The sequence below is a fragment of the Bacillus rossius genome, chromosome 8 (genome assembly GCF_032445375.1).
Source record: "Bacillus rossius redtenbacheri isolate Brsri chromosome 8, Brsri_v3, whole genome shotgun sequence".
NCBI classification, from domain to species: Eukaryota; Metazoa; Arthropoda; class Insecta; order Phasmatodea; family Bacillidae; genus Bacillus; species Bacillus rossius.
In genome coordinates, this window is record NC_086336.1 from 53,795,573 (window position 1) to 53,811,696 (window position 16,124).

The 16,124-nt window shown below is 39.6% G+C and overlaps 1 protein-coding gene across 1 annotated transcript in view; it reads right to left on the reverse strand.

The window, feature by feature from the left end:
- The window catches only part of LOC134534956 (uncharacterized protein KIAA0513), a 28,755-nt gene extending 13,869 nt beyond the window's left edge, over positions 1–14,886 (reverse strand). The window contains exons 1-3 of the mRNA XM_063373710.1: positions 14,763–14,886; positions 5,165–5,503; positions 2,601–2,775 (exon numbers count right to left, since the gene is read on the reverse strand). Coding sequence (XP_063229780.1) covers positions 2,601–2,775; positions 5,165–5,497 — 508 coding nt within the window. The 5' untranslated portion in view covers positions 5,498–5,503; positions 14,763–14,886. The remainder of the gene's footprint in view (positions 1–2,600; positions 2,776–5,164; positions 5,504–14,762) is intronic.
- Positions 14,887–16,124: the final 1,238 nt, after the last annotated feature.

The following is a 16,124-nucleotide window of genomic DNA, read 5'->3' on the forward strand; positions in this document are numbered from 1 at the left end:
CTTAAAAATTGACAATAGTGTGAGTGAATGGGCTAATGAAAAGTAGTAATTTTGATTCTGTTTGTGAAGCATTCAACTGTACTTTTATCGCTTGGCTGCACCAGGCACAATACAGTGAAGTTCATACACGTGTTATAATTAATAGATAGCCTTGGTTTTTTAATGTTCAGCCGTGTCGAAGTGGTGATAGTACCGACGTTTCGCTATGCGTCAGTATAATCCAGCCGTAGTTCTTGAAGGGTGCAGGGTGGTTGTTTCAATCACCCCTCCCGAGTCCATATTTTTTTAAAATCTATTTTAGGTTGTATGATTATGATAAAGATTGCTGGCTTTCACGGCCATTGTCTGAAGTAGTTTGGCATATGGGTTGTAGCTGCGTCCGAGACGAATGTATCACTGATGTTTCGGTCGACATTGCAGTTACCTACATTGATGATGGCGATTGCAATGTCGACCGAAACGTCGGTGATATATTTGCCTTGGACGCAGCTACAATCCAAAAGCCAAGCTTCTTCAGGTAAAATTATGCTAACTTACTTGAAATTCACGTGTTAAACATTTATTTCATCAAAAGTTATATAAAACTATTCAGTATTTTCTAAGGCCAAGGACTAACGACCGGAAGAATTCACTGAATTTTTTCGTGGTAGGCTAGAATTAAAATCATTTAACCTCTGTGGAGTTTTTTTTTGCTATTGGTTCATAATTTGTGCAGGCCAGCGAGAACCCCCCTTCCCATACCAGAGAAGTGTCGGATCACGGACTACCAAGATCAGACACCCTTCAAATCAGCAGCCAATGAACACGTGACATTTCCCGAAGTATGTATAGGATCGTGAAGTCAAGGTTCATTGAAACAGTGTGTGTGTGTGTGTGTATATATATATATATATATATATATATATATATATATATATATATATATATATATATTTTTTTTTTTTTTTTTTTTTTTTCCAGGTTTTCACCAATGACTTCATTTAATGTCATGTTTAGCACAACTTCATTGTTTCTTTTCCCCGACAAGTTAGGTTTATTTCTTTTCAAGGAAAATGATTTAAAAGTCGGTATTAATGTAGAAGTGATACAACAATAAAATGTAAAAGTGTAATTTGTCTTTTCCCAGATCTAGTCTCTGGTGGATCCGGAAGGGGGTGGGAGAAGCATAGTGGCATCTTTCCCCCACACCCGAATCGTGAATTATTTTCATATTATCATGGTTTACCAAACTTACTTAAGTATTATTTTACTACATTGCTATAGATAGTGTGACTTTTTGAACCACAAAATAAAATTTACCAAATAATTTAAATTTTAATTGTACTGAAGTTGTATTGGAAAATTTAATTTCCCCCCTTTTTCCTTTTTGGGGGCCATCATTCGGGATCCGTCCTTGGATCTTGGGGGTTCCCTAGAAACTACCACGTGGGCGCCCATTGGCAAGAACTGGAAGGCCCGAAGGTAAGTTCACCTGCATGGCCCCCACATTCGATTACGGGCCTCGGACCCAGGATCGGAGATTGCACCCCCCCCCCCCCCCCTCCAACCAATTTTAGTCACATGCTACATTATAATTGCATGGTTATTTCCAGTGTTGTTAAAAGTACTCGGTAAAAGTAATTGGGCTCAATTACAATTACTGTGGTTATAATGTAACTAATTACAAGTAAAAATTACTTTATATAGAAGTAATCAGTAATATTACAATTACTTTCCGCTGCCATTTTAAAACTGACCACGATTCAATTTTTTACACTTTGTTACATTAATAAACATACATACATATATGTTTTGTTAAAAAAATTATTTCATGTAATAATTAAATTTATTATCTTTAATTAAATGAATAATATTTCAGTACAAACTTGCTTGAATAACATCAAAAGACTTCATACAAGTAGCTACCTGTAATAAAAGTAACACTCTTTAAATTTTGGAATTGACCTTACGAAACAATTGCATTTTAAAGTTCTCATCAGATAGATTCCCTCTCTTGATGGCAAAAACATCTTTACCAACACTAAAAAGACGGTAGCGATGTGTTAAATTTTAAAAATGCAGATTTTAGGATAGGGTAATGCTGGAGACACTGCAAGTCACTATGGATCTTCATTTTTGATCATAGATGTTGTGCATACGATCGTAGCACTACAAGCGTAAAATTATAAACTGTACTAATACAAAAGTGTATGATATTCTTGTTATTAATTGTATTCATTATACGTTCCGAGAATAAAAGTAACGGTAAGTAAATATAAAGTATCGATTACCTTAATGTATCGATTACAATTAATGTTATGTATCCCGATTACAAGTACGAATTACATTTTTTTTAAATGCAATTCGTTACAAGTATAAATTACTTGAAAAGTAATCGTTACAAGTAATCCGATTACTTGTAATTCGTTACTTAACAAAACTGGTTATTTCTTAACTATTTTTAGAATGTTATTTAACATGAATATACTGGATATGATTATGGTTACTATTTTATATGTCCAAACTAAGCTATTCCATGTTTTTTCAAGTTTGTAAAAAAAACGAGAATGGTTGAACATGTAAGAATGAACGGGGCCGGACCCAGTGGGGGCCACAGTCACCTGTGCTGTAGTGGAGCTTGTCGTAGGGGTCGGGTCCCGTCGCCCTAAGCTCCGCGTGCTGGCCGTACTCGGCGCACGGCGTCGCGGCGTCGGCGTCGGCGTCGCCGGACGCGCGCGACCTGTCGTCGGGCGCCGACAGCCTCCTGCCGCCGCCGGCGCCGCTCCCCGGGTCCTCCTGCGGCGACACGCGACCTCAGCCCCCGCAGCGAGTCACAAAGGCTGGGCCGACAAATAGGGTCGTTACCACATCGCCGAACGTACAATAACGAAGAATGCCAAATTGACCGCAACCGCCGACAGCTAGAAAACTGCCGTGTACCACAACGCCGAAATACAGTAACGCCGAAAAATGTTTGCTGCGTGGAAGGAGAAAGGGGGAGGGGAGGGGGGGAGCGGCGGTGGTGGCCACAGGAGCAAAATGAAAAACAACTTAATGAATTTGTGTGCTAACCTTACCTAACCTAACGTTTGTGGCAGTCCTGCAATGACATTTTTTTCGGGGGGTTAATGTATTTCGGCGTTTGTGGTACACAGCATTTTTCTAGCTGTCGGCGTTGTAGTCCATTTGGCATTTTGGCGTTATGGTTTTCGGCGTTATTGTACGTTCGGCGTTGTGGTGCGTCCCCCGACAAATATATATCTTCTTTTTTTTTTTGACGTGATAACGTCTTATAAATCGACAAACGCCGGCTGCACGCACGAAATAGCATGAATCATTGTCACGTTCCGCCTGAGCCGAGCGTGCAAGAACCGGCCAACCACCGTGCGAGAAAATCTTCTATAATATCAAAACAGGTTTAAGGCGGGCTTTTTAACTAATTTATTGTTCGTGATTATATTCAAACAAAATTATTTGAATTAAATGTGCAAAAAAACTGTAAATAATATTTGAAAATTAAAAAAAGTATGCAATTTTTTCATCAATGTTTTTTATGACGTTATCACGTAAAATTATCGTCCGTAAACCGACTTTACAGACAACCCCCCGTTTTTTTGTCTCTGGCGTTCCACATCAACAGGACTTGTGGCACGACATACTTCTGTTCATGACACAATATTTTACTACAAGTTAAATCATATATATATACACACACACACGAGGGCTGGAGCTTTATTAGTGGCTACTTTGTATTTACATCTGGTGCAAAAATTATACATACATGTTACGAAGTTTTACTGTTCTTCAATGTAGTCAACCAGCATTGTGTGCAGCCAGTTGGCCAGTCGTGTGATACCTTTAGCAGCGCCTAGTTATGTATACAGTTCGAGTGGAGCGGTCTTCTGTCTGAAGAGATCTCTGGGAAATTTCTGAAGCGAATGACACCATTTGGTTCCTTCGTGTTAGGAATCAAGTGAAAGTCGCAAGGTAGTTTTTTTACAACAACAAAAAAAGGCGTACAGGAAAAAAAAATACATGTGAACGAGTCTTTCGGTCTACGCCAGCGACGTGTGACATCTGACCTCGGAAACCCGCCGCTAGAATCCGTAGCCGGAGCAGCTACGTCGACTATCGACTGTTGACTCATTTGAAGCAGCTTGGCTTCTGGATTGTAGCCGCGTCCTTGGCGAATAATTCACTGACGTTTCGGTCGACAATGCAGTAGCCATCATCTGGGAACGATTACCAAGATGAGAATGTTGTTTTGTGGCTAAAAAATAAAATACAGTTTAAAAACTTAATCCGGGAAACAACTGCTTATCGGCCCTCAAGGAACCCTTAAATGCTTTTTCGTAAACAGACCCCACTCGGATATCGCGAGTATAGTTTTTAAATCCCCTTTTTTTTTTTTCCTTGAAGCACAGTATGTGCGCCCAGGGCAGACTATCGGAGGTACTGCGACAGCTAAGCATAAATTCTCGGGTAAGAATCCGAACCCAATACTATCGCGAACACTATTTTGTATTGATGCGGTTTTTTTTTTCATGTCCGTGTCTGTGATGGGAAGCCTTTTTTTCACAGACGAGAGAGCCAAATCCTGAAGTTCCCCGAAGTTCATGCTTTTTTTTTTTCCGTATCTTTAATGTAGCTATCCTAACCAAATCAACCGTCCGCAATGTTTTAAAGTATTTATAATGTAGCTAACCTAACCTAATATTGACCATTTGTATCATTTTATCAACACCGCCATATTTATTTACAATGAACCAAAAAAAGAACCGGAGATGCACGATCGGGCGTTTGGCTATCTCGTCTGTGAAAAGAAGGCCTCCCGTCTGTTTCCACATGAATATTGTATGACAAGAACAAATGCCAGTGTGGCCGCCACTGTGGGCAGCGTGGCCGCGGGAGGCTACGGAAGGTTGCGGGAGGTTACGGGAGGTTGCAGAAGGTTGCGGGAGGTTACAGGAGGTTACGGGAGGTTTCGTGAGGTTACGGGAGGTTAAGGGAGGTTGCAGAAGGTTGCGGGAGGTTGCGGGAGGATACGGGAGGTTGCGGGAGGATACGGGAGGTTGCGGGAGGTTACGGGAGGTTGCGGGAGGATACGGGAGGTTGCGGGAGGTTTCTGGAGGTTGCGGAAGGATACGGGAGGTTGCGGGAGGTTGCGGGAGGAAGGAGCGGGCACCTTGCTCTTCTTCTCGTGGCGGTGGCGGGCGATGGCCGAGTAGTCCTCGAAGGACAGGCCCGACCCGAAGTGCGGGAAGCGCAGCTTCCTCGTGAACACCTCCGGCCGGCGCGCCCCTCGCTGATGCTCGCCGGCCGACCCCGTCGTCTCGCTGAGCGACTCGGTGCTCAGGCTGAGCGCCGACTCGAGCCGCGACGAGATGCCCGTCAGCAGGTCGCTGCTGCCGTCCAGCACGGAGCGCAGCCGCAGCCTGATGAGCCCGCGGGTGCGCCCCACGAGGCTGCTCACGCCCGCCCCCTTGGCGGCGCCCGGCGGGACCGCGTCCACCATCATCGCGGGCTGCGGGACACACGGACACTCCTCTTAGCCTCGCCGTCTCGCAGTATCCATGCTACTACTTTACAGCGGCAAGAAACATTCCGATCGCATGTACGTGGATGGTAGGGGAACCGGCAGAGGAGACTATTTGTTAGGTATGTGTTGGGGGTAGCGGGAGAGGAGGATTTTAAGGGCCGTTTGCAGAGTCAAGTAAGTAAAATCCAATCAAAAACTTTCCAGGTTAATCAAATGGAGAAATACTTTACTTTGCCTCAAGTCACGCACGACTGTGCAAGCCAGCCTAATATTTAGGAACGGGGTTGCGGGAATTGGGGGAGGAGGAGTTTAATATTTAGGAACGTGGTGGGGGGATTGGGAGAAGAGGAGTTTAATATGTAGGTACGTGGTGTAATAGTTAGGTATGGTCGGGGAACCGTAATAGGAGGAGGGTTATAGTTATGAACGCGGTGGGGAACCAGGAGAGGAGGATAATGTGCGGTGGGGGAACCGGTGGAGCATTTTAATGGTTAGGTATGTGGTGGGGGAACTGGGATAGGTGGGTAATAATTAGGTATATGGTGGGATAACCGGGAGAGGAGGGTAATAATTAGGTATGTGGTGGGGGAACCGGTAGAGAAAGAGTCGGCAGGGGAGAGGTAGAAATGAAGCAGCATATTATCACACTTGCATACTTTCTCACTCGAATAATTGCACATTTGTACATTTGTACACATGCAATCTTGTATGCTTGCATAAATAACACTTGCATACTTTACACTTGTATACTTACGTACTTGCACAATAGCATAATAATAATCACTCACATGCTAGCATATACTTTTTTTAATCTGCGACCTCAGTCTAAAAGATATAATTTCCCTATACCAAATAATTAAATACAAAACACTTTTTACGATTTTATCCCTACGTTTTCACGCAAAATTCTACGGCGCAAAACCGAACTGCGCTTTTTTTTTTTTTTTTTAATGAACCTGCAGCTGAAGTTAGTCGATCCACTCCTACCTATTAAAAAAAAACTTATGCCAAATAACGTATTGCCTTTACGAAGATATCGCACATTTTGTTTCATAGCTTCAGGGAGGAGGGTGACAAATACCACTTATGTCTAGAGACCGGAAAAATTCGCGGTTTCATTTCGCGTTATGCTAGAATCCAAATGTGTTTAACCTTTTGCTGCTTCAGTGATTGGACCACAGGTTGTCTGAAGGACTCTGAGCCAATGAATAATCCTCAACGAAAGAAGTATCGAATTCAAAAGCATTCTAGTTAATAGTTGTCACGAGTCAGTAGCCAATGAGCAGATGTAATATGTCCGAGTGCATAGAGGATCTTGGAGTCTATTCTGTAGGTCATGGAATTCACGAATTTTTCCGGTCCCTACTTATGTCCCCCATTCCCCCTTTTGGCGGGGGACACTGCTAATTTACGCGTGTATGTAGGTGCGTGGATTTGATTGCTGAATCATGTCGCAGGTGAACGCGAAGGCACGGATCGATATCGAAGTAAAGTTATCCCTGCCTGTGCTGCTGTGTGCGGGCTGGCGACCGCGACGGTGCAACATGACGGGGGCGAACGCCAGGAGAAATAATCACAATGATTAGGGGCATGCATATAAACCGGGAAAAAAATACGCGGATTCATCAACGCGATAGTCTGAAATTCAAACGCACATAGCCTACCTGCAAGCTGTTTTTTTTTTGACGTGACGTCTAATAAATCGATGAACGCCGGCTGCACGCACGAAAAAGGATGACTCATTGTCCCGTTACGCTCATTGTCCCGTTACGCTCATTGTACGCTTGCGCCGCATCTATCTTACACTCGATTGGCCTATGAATCTACTATTATATTAAATAGGTTAAGGCGGGTTTTTCTAAAGTAGCTTTTAAATTTAGTACTTTAACTAAACCTTTTTTTTATTATTTAATTTTTTTTTTTTGCCGCTGGCTCACTGTTTTTCTAGACGACTCTTGGCTAGGGCCATGCATATTTCGCGAAAAGATTCCGAGAGTAGCTGAAAGTTAAAACAATGTAGCATCGTCTGTGTTTCGTGATCGGGTGAGTTTATTTCAGGTACATGACGATTGTTAAAAACACCAATCACAGTAATTCAGTGCGGAACCAAACGCGTCCTGAGTGGCTCAGCCAAATAAGGCAACTACTTCTCTCGCAGACGGCCGCCAATCACGAGGAAGAAACCGCTGGTGCGTTTGTACCTTGTTGCAGTCCAATAGGCGATCAGGTTTGTTTTCTTCGAAAAATTCCTCCCCCCCCCCCTTTTCCGTGCTCCAGCAACACCACACGGCAGTGATTGGGCAGGATGACCCATTTAACTTGCTATCAATGCTGACCTACAAAATTAGCTACATAATTACGACGCCAGGATAGAATTTCACAAACGTGTGCGTAACCAAGTCGACGTCATACGTATATTGGCAGCTGCCGCATTTCGCCTTCTTTCCGAGTCTCACATGATTCGTTCAAATGCTACCCTGAGTGAATTTTTTTTGTGTGTGTGTACATTCTCAGTTCTCGGTATATGGCATTTGGTGGGAATGATTACGTGAATGGAACGGAAGTGTGTGACCACGCTGCTGCCATTTGTGGCGGATGGCGCTAATCAAAGATCGGCGGATATGATGTTAGAATGCGAGATGGTGGCCGTAACGAAAATTGCGACGTTCTATAATCCAAGAAGGCGGACGTAACGAAAAGTGCAACGATGACGACATATGTACACATCCAAATTGTCGGGCGTAACGAAATATGCAACAAAAGTGAGCGGGGTCTTGATTTCATGATGGCGGATCCAATATGGCCCTTTGAGGTCAAGGTCAAAGGTCAAGGTCATTCAGGGCGGTCGGTCACTGACCCGCTCCACGCTCCACACCCAGAACCCAGTAGCTGGACCGACCAATATACTCTACTGGAGCGAGTTGTTACCAATTTTTTTTACATGTTCGGTTTTTTTTAAAAGTCTCAAAACACACGGCCCTGAATGAGAAGCATGGTGTAATCTCGTGTGAAAACTGTATTTGAACTTCAAAGTTGTGATTAATAAAATTTTAAGAAATTATAAATAAAACATTACCTATATCTTTATCTTTAAAAGATTTGTGCAATGGGAGTGCATGACTTGATGTAAGTTTTTGGACATACGCCATTGCTAAGAACTTTTTCTGTTGAAGAAAAACTAATAAATAAAATAAATAAATAAAAATAAAAATACTCAAAAAAATATACAAAAAACACACAAAATTAAGCAAACAATTGCTGTTGTCAACAAGGATATGAACACCACAAAATATTCCGAAACAGGAATATGGTCAGCAAACAAAGAAAAAACAAAGAAAAATGTACTAAGAGAACGAAAAAATCCCCACAAATGATGACAACACAAAAATTTTGAAACCCAAAATAATTCAGCACAACAGTTGAAGCGAGACAAAAAACATGACAAAACGAAAAAACAAACAAATACAATAGTTTTACCTAAACAGAAACAAGCGACGTTTCGGGAACTGCTATCTGCTCCCGTCCTCAGGCAGAGACGCACATGGCACGGAAACGGAGTCGCACCTGTGTTTCCGTGCCATGTGCGTCTCTGCCTGAGGACGGGAGCAGATAGCAGTTCCCGAAACGTCGCTTGTTTCTGTTTAGGTAAAACTATTGTATTTGTTTGTTTTTTCGTTTTGTCATGTTTTTTGTCTCGCTTCAACTGTTGTGCTGAATTATTTTGGGTTTCAAAATTTTTGTGTTGTCATCATTTGTGGGGATTTTTTCGTTCTCTTAGTACATTTTTCTTTGTTTTTTCTTTGTTTGCTGACCATATTCCTGTTTCGGAATATTTTGTGGTGTTCATATCCTTGTTGACAACAGCAATTGTTTGCTTAATTTTGTGTGTTTTTTGTATATTTTTTTTGAGTATTTTTATTTTTATTTATTTATTTTATTTATTAGTTTTTCTTCAACAGAAAAAGTTCTTAGCAATCGCGTATGTCCAAAAACTTACATCAAGTCATTACCTATATCACTGAGTACAGGATATCTAGTTAAAACCCGACTAGTGCATAAAATATTTTGGTTGTTAATCATAAATAAAGATTGAAAATGTTATTTAAATTCTACGGAATGATAATCAATAAAATAACGTGCTATTGGTTTCTAAAGTTTCCGGTACGATTCCTGATGCATTCACTGACAAAAATTTGCGACACGATCTTCCTCCACACATCAGACTGACTTCCACCACTACTACCAGACGTATATCAATTCAACCAATATGATTGATGAGTAGAGACCTGCAAAATTCGCGGATTTATTCGGTGATAGGCTAGAATTAAAACACATATACCTCTTAGATAATTTTGCTATTGGCCTACTGTTCATCTAGACGAATCTCAACCAGTTATAAACCCTCAACCAAAGAAGGATCGAATTACAGACAAACCAGCTGAGACGACTTACAAGTTGGCAGCCAATGAACTTGCGTTATTTTCCCGAGTGTACAAGTACAGGGGTATGCGCAGTCCATCCTGAAGGCCATCGAAACCGCGAATTTTGCAGGTCTCTATTGATGAGTTACAACGACCATACTGAACGACCTTTTGAATTTATCGTTTGTCTTCTGGAGTATGCCAGTTATAATAATCACCATCTTACTCCACTTGATATTCGCTAAGGTGTGACGATGTAAATCATCAGATCGTTTTTAAAACTAGTTTTTAAAACGCAGTCTGACAAGTGAGAGACTTTTCTTTTTTTCCGCCGTGCATGCTAACCGCCTCAACGTATTCGGGACGCATGTCGCACGCGTTAATAGCGCCCGCAGGTTATATTTGTCAGCAGCTCCGGAAACGCTGCGATAAAGCATGCCTGCCGGTAGCGCCGGCGGAGTTCACTCTTCCTTGCTCTCTCTCTCTCTCTCTCTCTCTCTCTCTCTCTCTCTCTTTGCAACTGCTGCAAAACCAATGATGGCTTAAAGTCCAAGGCCCGTTCCGCAACGACACGGAATACGGAGACGGATCACGTAAACGGAGACGGCTCTCACAGGAACACGAGTTTCTACAAACAGCGCGCAGACGGAGACGGACCCTTACGCATCAGCTCGGCGATGCTGAGCTCTTCCGTTTACGTCGCTCCGTGCGCAGGGTGTCCACAAGGAAAAAAATATTTATTACCAACTTAGGCGAGAAAAAAGTACTAGATTTGAAAAAAAAAGTACTAAATAATAATTTGTTACGGTTTTAACAATTTAGGAAGTTATTATGACATTGCAATGCTTGAACTTAAACATCTCACCACACACACATACATTCCATAGTATTTAAAAATAATTACGCTTAATAATAAAACATATTGGAGTTACTGTAATATTACTATATTAAAGAAAAAGTACTAGATCTGAGCGTAAATTTACTAGACCACTAAAAAACCCTGTCCGTGCGACCAATAGAAGCCGAGAAACGTGGTTCCGAGAGTAGTCACGATTGTTTATGTTCTAAATAAGGTTTAAATTTTTTTTCAACTACAAGCATATCTAGTGTTGTATTTTTACTTTGTGGTTTATTTTTATTAAATATATGTGTATATATGTATATATGTATATAGGTGTGTGTGTGTGTGTGTGATCTATGATCTCAAATCGTAAATATATATTTTAATTGAATTGATATTTAGTAATCTTCAAATGCAATCTGGTTGGTTGTTATTTGTTACGTTTCCGTGCGAGAGGTGGTTGACCTCGCCTTGAAACATTTATTTTTGTTCACTGAGTTTACATTGGTTGCGTTGGTTGTCTGGCAATACTCAACCCTATCTAAAATGAATCAATTAATAGTTGAATGAACTGTAATTGTATTTCTCAGTATATATATCTATATTTTTCCAGCTGTGTGGAAATTAACGCTTTAAGAATATTAGGTATTATAATATCTCTGTCTATAAAAAAAAGGGAAATTATATTTGTCGATCCTACTGATGAGTGGCGGACCCATTAATGTTTAAGGAGGAAGGGGTGGAGGTAATTCCCACCTGAAGTTATGAAAAAAATATGCAATATCTCGGTGAAGGTAGTATGTTATTATGGGTGATTCAAGGTAAGCTGTTACAACGTCTGGAGTCACTAACCACAAATGCAGTGATGCATTAAGATAAAGATAATGCGAATTTCGAAACCCCTTGTTGTGGAAACAAATTTTTTGATTACAATTTTTTTTTTCAATTACTCTCCAGAAACAAATTCCTGCTAGTAATGAAAATGACTATTGAAAAAAAAATTTTTTTTTTGTACAATCGACTAATTTTTAATAACAATGACGCTAATTACTCTTAATGACTAAAACACCGACATTTGCGCACTATTTTCAGTTAACTGGAATTGAGCTATTTAAGAGTAAAACCATAGCTTTTAAGGCCGTACTTTATAAATGAAAACATTAAAAAAATATATATATCCCTTTCGGCACAGCCTACAGACATAGGTAGATTTCAAAGTACCTATTTCTTCAGGAAATATTTTGGTAACTTCTATAAAATTCTGGAACATTTAAAAGTACTTAATGTACGTAAAATATTTATGTTCTCCAATATTTAAAAAATTGATCAATTAAACATTTTCTCATTTTCCGTGCAGCAAAAATATTATGAATGTTTTTAATTCACATCCAGCACTGAATAGCTTAAAACTAATTACATATTATGCTAAAGTAATTATTCAATTTTTTGACCTTGAAAAAATATTTTTCCTCCCTTGCACTAATAACGTAGTCATATGAAAATTTGCTTTCTACCAAGGTTTAAGATAATAGTAAGATTGTTTAAAATAAATTCTAATGGATTTGATATTAAGAAAATTAATTTTTTTTAAATTTTAACCCCTGTTTTTACAGTAATAATTCGTTTCATCAAAAATTGTTCCAGCCGAAGTGTTATATGTTTAGGATTCATACAATAAATTATAAATTATAAAGGATTTGAAAGTATACTTTAAAACCTTGTTATTTACACCCCTTGCAGAAATGGTAGGATATATATATATATGTGTGTGTGTGTGTGTGTGTGTTAGGCGCTATTTAGAAAGTTAAACAAAAATAAGAATGCATTCGATAGCGTACGTGATAATAAAGTTTTTAATTTATTTTCTTATTCCAGCCTCAGGTTTTTTAAACCCCTTGCAATAATTGTTTGTATTATCAAAAATTGTTTCAGACAATAGTTTTAGATAAAAATTATAAGATTTGCAAACAATTTGAACGGATTTATTTATTTTCGTATTTCAACCCCATTTTAACCACCATTTTGCAGTGGTTGGCTATGTCAGAAATTGTTTCAGACAAATGTTAACTTATAGGTAATATTTGTAAGGTTTGCAATCAATTTGAACGGATTTGATGGTGTTCTTACTAAGGGAGTTATGATTTTTTTTTGTCCTATAACCTTGTTTTTACTACCCTTTGCAGTTATGGCTGGTCGTATCAAAAACTTTTTCAGATACAATATTTTGGTATTACTCCTACGAGTTACAATACGATCTAACGAGTGCGACCGAGATTTTCTACTACTAGATTTTTATGTATCAGTTTGGAAGTGATTTGTGAACAATTAGGACAGTTATCTTGTCCATAAAATTGTGATATATGTGTGTGTGTTTTAGTGCACAATATTTTTGGGGTCTAGGGAACATGAAACGAAAAACTATATAAAAATCTTCCGGAAGTCGCACCATGGTAACGTCTACAATAGGTAGTGTTTCTTCGAAATCTACGTAATAGTTATCGCTGAATTAAATATTTTTTACTTCACAGAAAAAATTGTAATTTCGGCTTTGAGGACTGTCCTGTTAAGGGCGTAATTTTGTACATTTCGCGCTGAAACCAACTTTAACCATTGACCTTGAACTTTTTATAAAGGCTCCTAAAGGAAAACTTTAGCGTGGTTGGAAACGGAACTAAGATTACTTGCAGAAAACACACCGGGTCGTTAGCCTAGCGGTTCGGAGTCCTACTACAATCTCTACAGTGTTTACAATCTACAATACTACACTCTCTACAATCTACAATACTACAATCTACTGCCTCGGTATATGATCGTTTTATGTAAAAAAAAAAAAAAACCAACCAAACCAAACTAAACCAAATTAAACTAAACTTCCAGAAATCGATTACTAATGTTCGCATTAGCTAGAATGAACGTTGCATATCACACATACGTCGTCTATAGAGGTACGTACAAGCATTTTTAGGGGGTTACACCATAAAATATTTTGCTTATAATATTTCGTTTTTCTGAAAGTGATTTTAAATAACTTTATTTATATAACATAGTTTTTTATAGAAGGCTTTTCTACAAAACAAATCCTAATTAGTTTTTTTATGAACTTAATGGCAAATTTGTATTTCAGTCCTAGCATACATATATTGATAGCATTAAATTATGTGGTTTATAGTTTGGGATTAACCGTTCGTATATGTAGCCTTAGTCTTGAAACTCTTTTTTATTAGAATATTATTCATAAATAAATAAGAAACATAAAAATCTGAGTGTTTCAGAGTTTTGGGAAAACCTAATTATTCTTGATTAATGAATATTACATTTAAAAAAAAGTATTTGAAGACGAAAGATACGCACGAATGGTTTACTCTGAGCTGTATAGTACAAGATTTAACGTTTTCTGTACATGCTAAGACCGACATAAATATTTGCCTTTAAGTTCATGAAAACCATAATAAAAATCATTTTATAAACAATTAAATACGGACATAACATGAATTTATTTAAAATCATGTACAATAACACGAGAGAAAAAAAGAAGTAAAACTTTTTAGGGTCTACTACCTTACGGCCTCCCTCCAACGCCCAGGTGATTCTTTTTTTTGCCCTTCCCCGACAACTTACAAGAATAACTTAATCAAATTTCTATAAAATCAAAACTGGTCAAATTATATTCCCCAGTGAATAACGCCAAGTCGGCGTCTGCGGCACGCTTTTCGCGGCCATGTTCAGAACTAACTTGGCCAGTGAGGGTGTTATGTTTGAAAGACTCTTGGTTCGACGTTTGTCAGAGTCGCCATCTTCAGTGGGGGCGCAAAAACTGTTCCCCTGTGAAGATGGCGGCTGCGTCGACGTCGACCGAAAAGCCGGGACATAATTTCCCTTTTCCCCTGGACCTGGAGACGCGGCAGAAAGAAAAAGTAGGGTAAAAAAGGAAAGCTCTCCCGGCGCGAGCCGACAAAACCAAAAATTCAAGCGAAGCACTCACTCAATGCGCTCGGACCACTGCAGGTATGCGTGGCATGCGGGAGAGAGGTGTTGATCAATACCCGGGCCGGCGAGCACAGGCAGATAGGACCACGCCTCCGCGCGCGAGACTGCCTCGCGTCGTCGTGTGGCGCTGCTGGCGTCACCAGTGTTGCCAGCCGGACGAAACGAAATTACGGTACGTCGCCCCCAAAATTACGGTACGTCGCCCCCAAAATTACGGTACGACGTCCCAACGTTATGGTACGCTGGTCCCAATATTACGGTGCGACGTCCCAACATTACGGTACTCGGGTCCCAACATTACGGTACTCCGGTCCCAACATTACGGTACGCCGGACCAAACACTATGGCACATGTCACGTAGCTATGGGCTGTGTCACATAACTATGGTACACTCCACGTATTTACAGTACGTCCCATGTAATTACGGTATACATCCACGTAGTTATGGTATATCTCACATAACTATGGTACAGTACCAAAAAAAGTCTGAAAATTTTCGTTATTCCATCATTGCTAATTGGTCGGCTTTCGATTCCAAAACGTTCGTCAACTGTTACAAACGATAGGACAACATTAGGACTATCTCTCACCTGCCCCTGAATTAATCCAATTGGAAATTGTTTGAGCAGGGCATACGTCGCACATTTCAAGACGTACCTTAATGTTTTTGTAAGCTATATTTATAAGCTACAGGGATACCCCGATTATGTCTAAATTCCTTCTTCCCCCTCCTTATTCATTAAACAAATGACTGAAAACGCCATTGTAAACGACTTTCTTGAAATCTAGGAAAAAAAATCTTTTACTTTCTAGAATTTAATCATATTGTGATGCGTAAAGGGCTTGATCTAGTGGCTAACGGTTTCAAGTAATCTACTGTAAATGAATGCCTCCTGCTTTGTAGAGATATCGTGTTCGAGAGGCTGTATCAGTTAATCTGTCAGGTAAACAAACTAGCATAATAAACTAATATTATTCCATTTTAAGGCTGGGTTTATTTACTGGCAAACACGCGACAGCGCTAGGACGTAACACGCAAAAAAAAACGTAAGAAAACTACGTTTGTTTATAAAACACTCAAGTTGAAAGACATTACCAACTCTAAAACATGAAACTGTTAAACAGGAGAAAAACGTTTCTCAGTCGTAACATTTTTCACGAACATGTGAAATACTTAATAATTTGATTCGAAAGGGTAATTTTCTATCACTTAGCAAGTGATATACAAGTTAAAAAGTTATGCTTGCGATAGAAATAAAGTCATAGCTTACCACACACATTACATCTGCATTTTTTTTTTTTTTTTTTTTTTTTTTTTTTAATTTTTAGGAGCAATTCAGTTCAAATACAAAAGGCG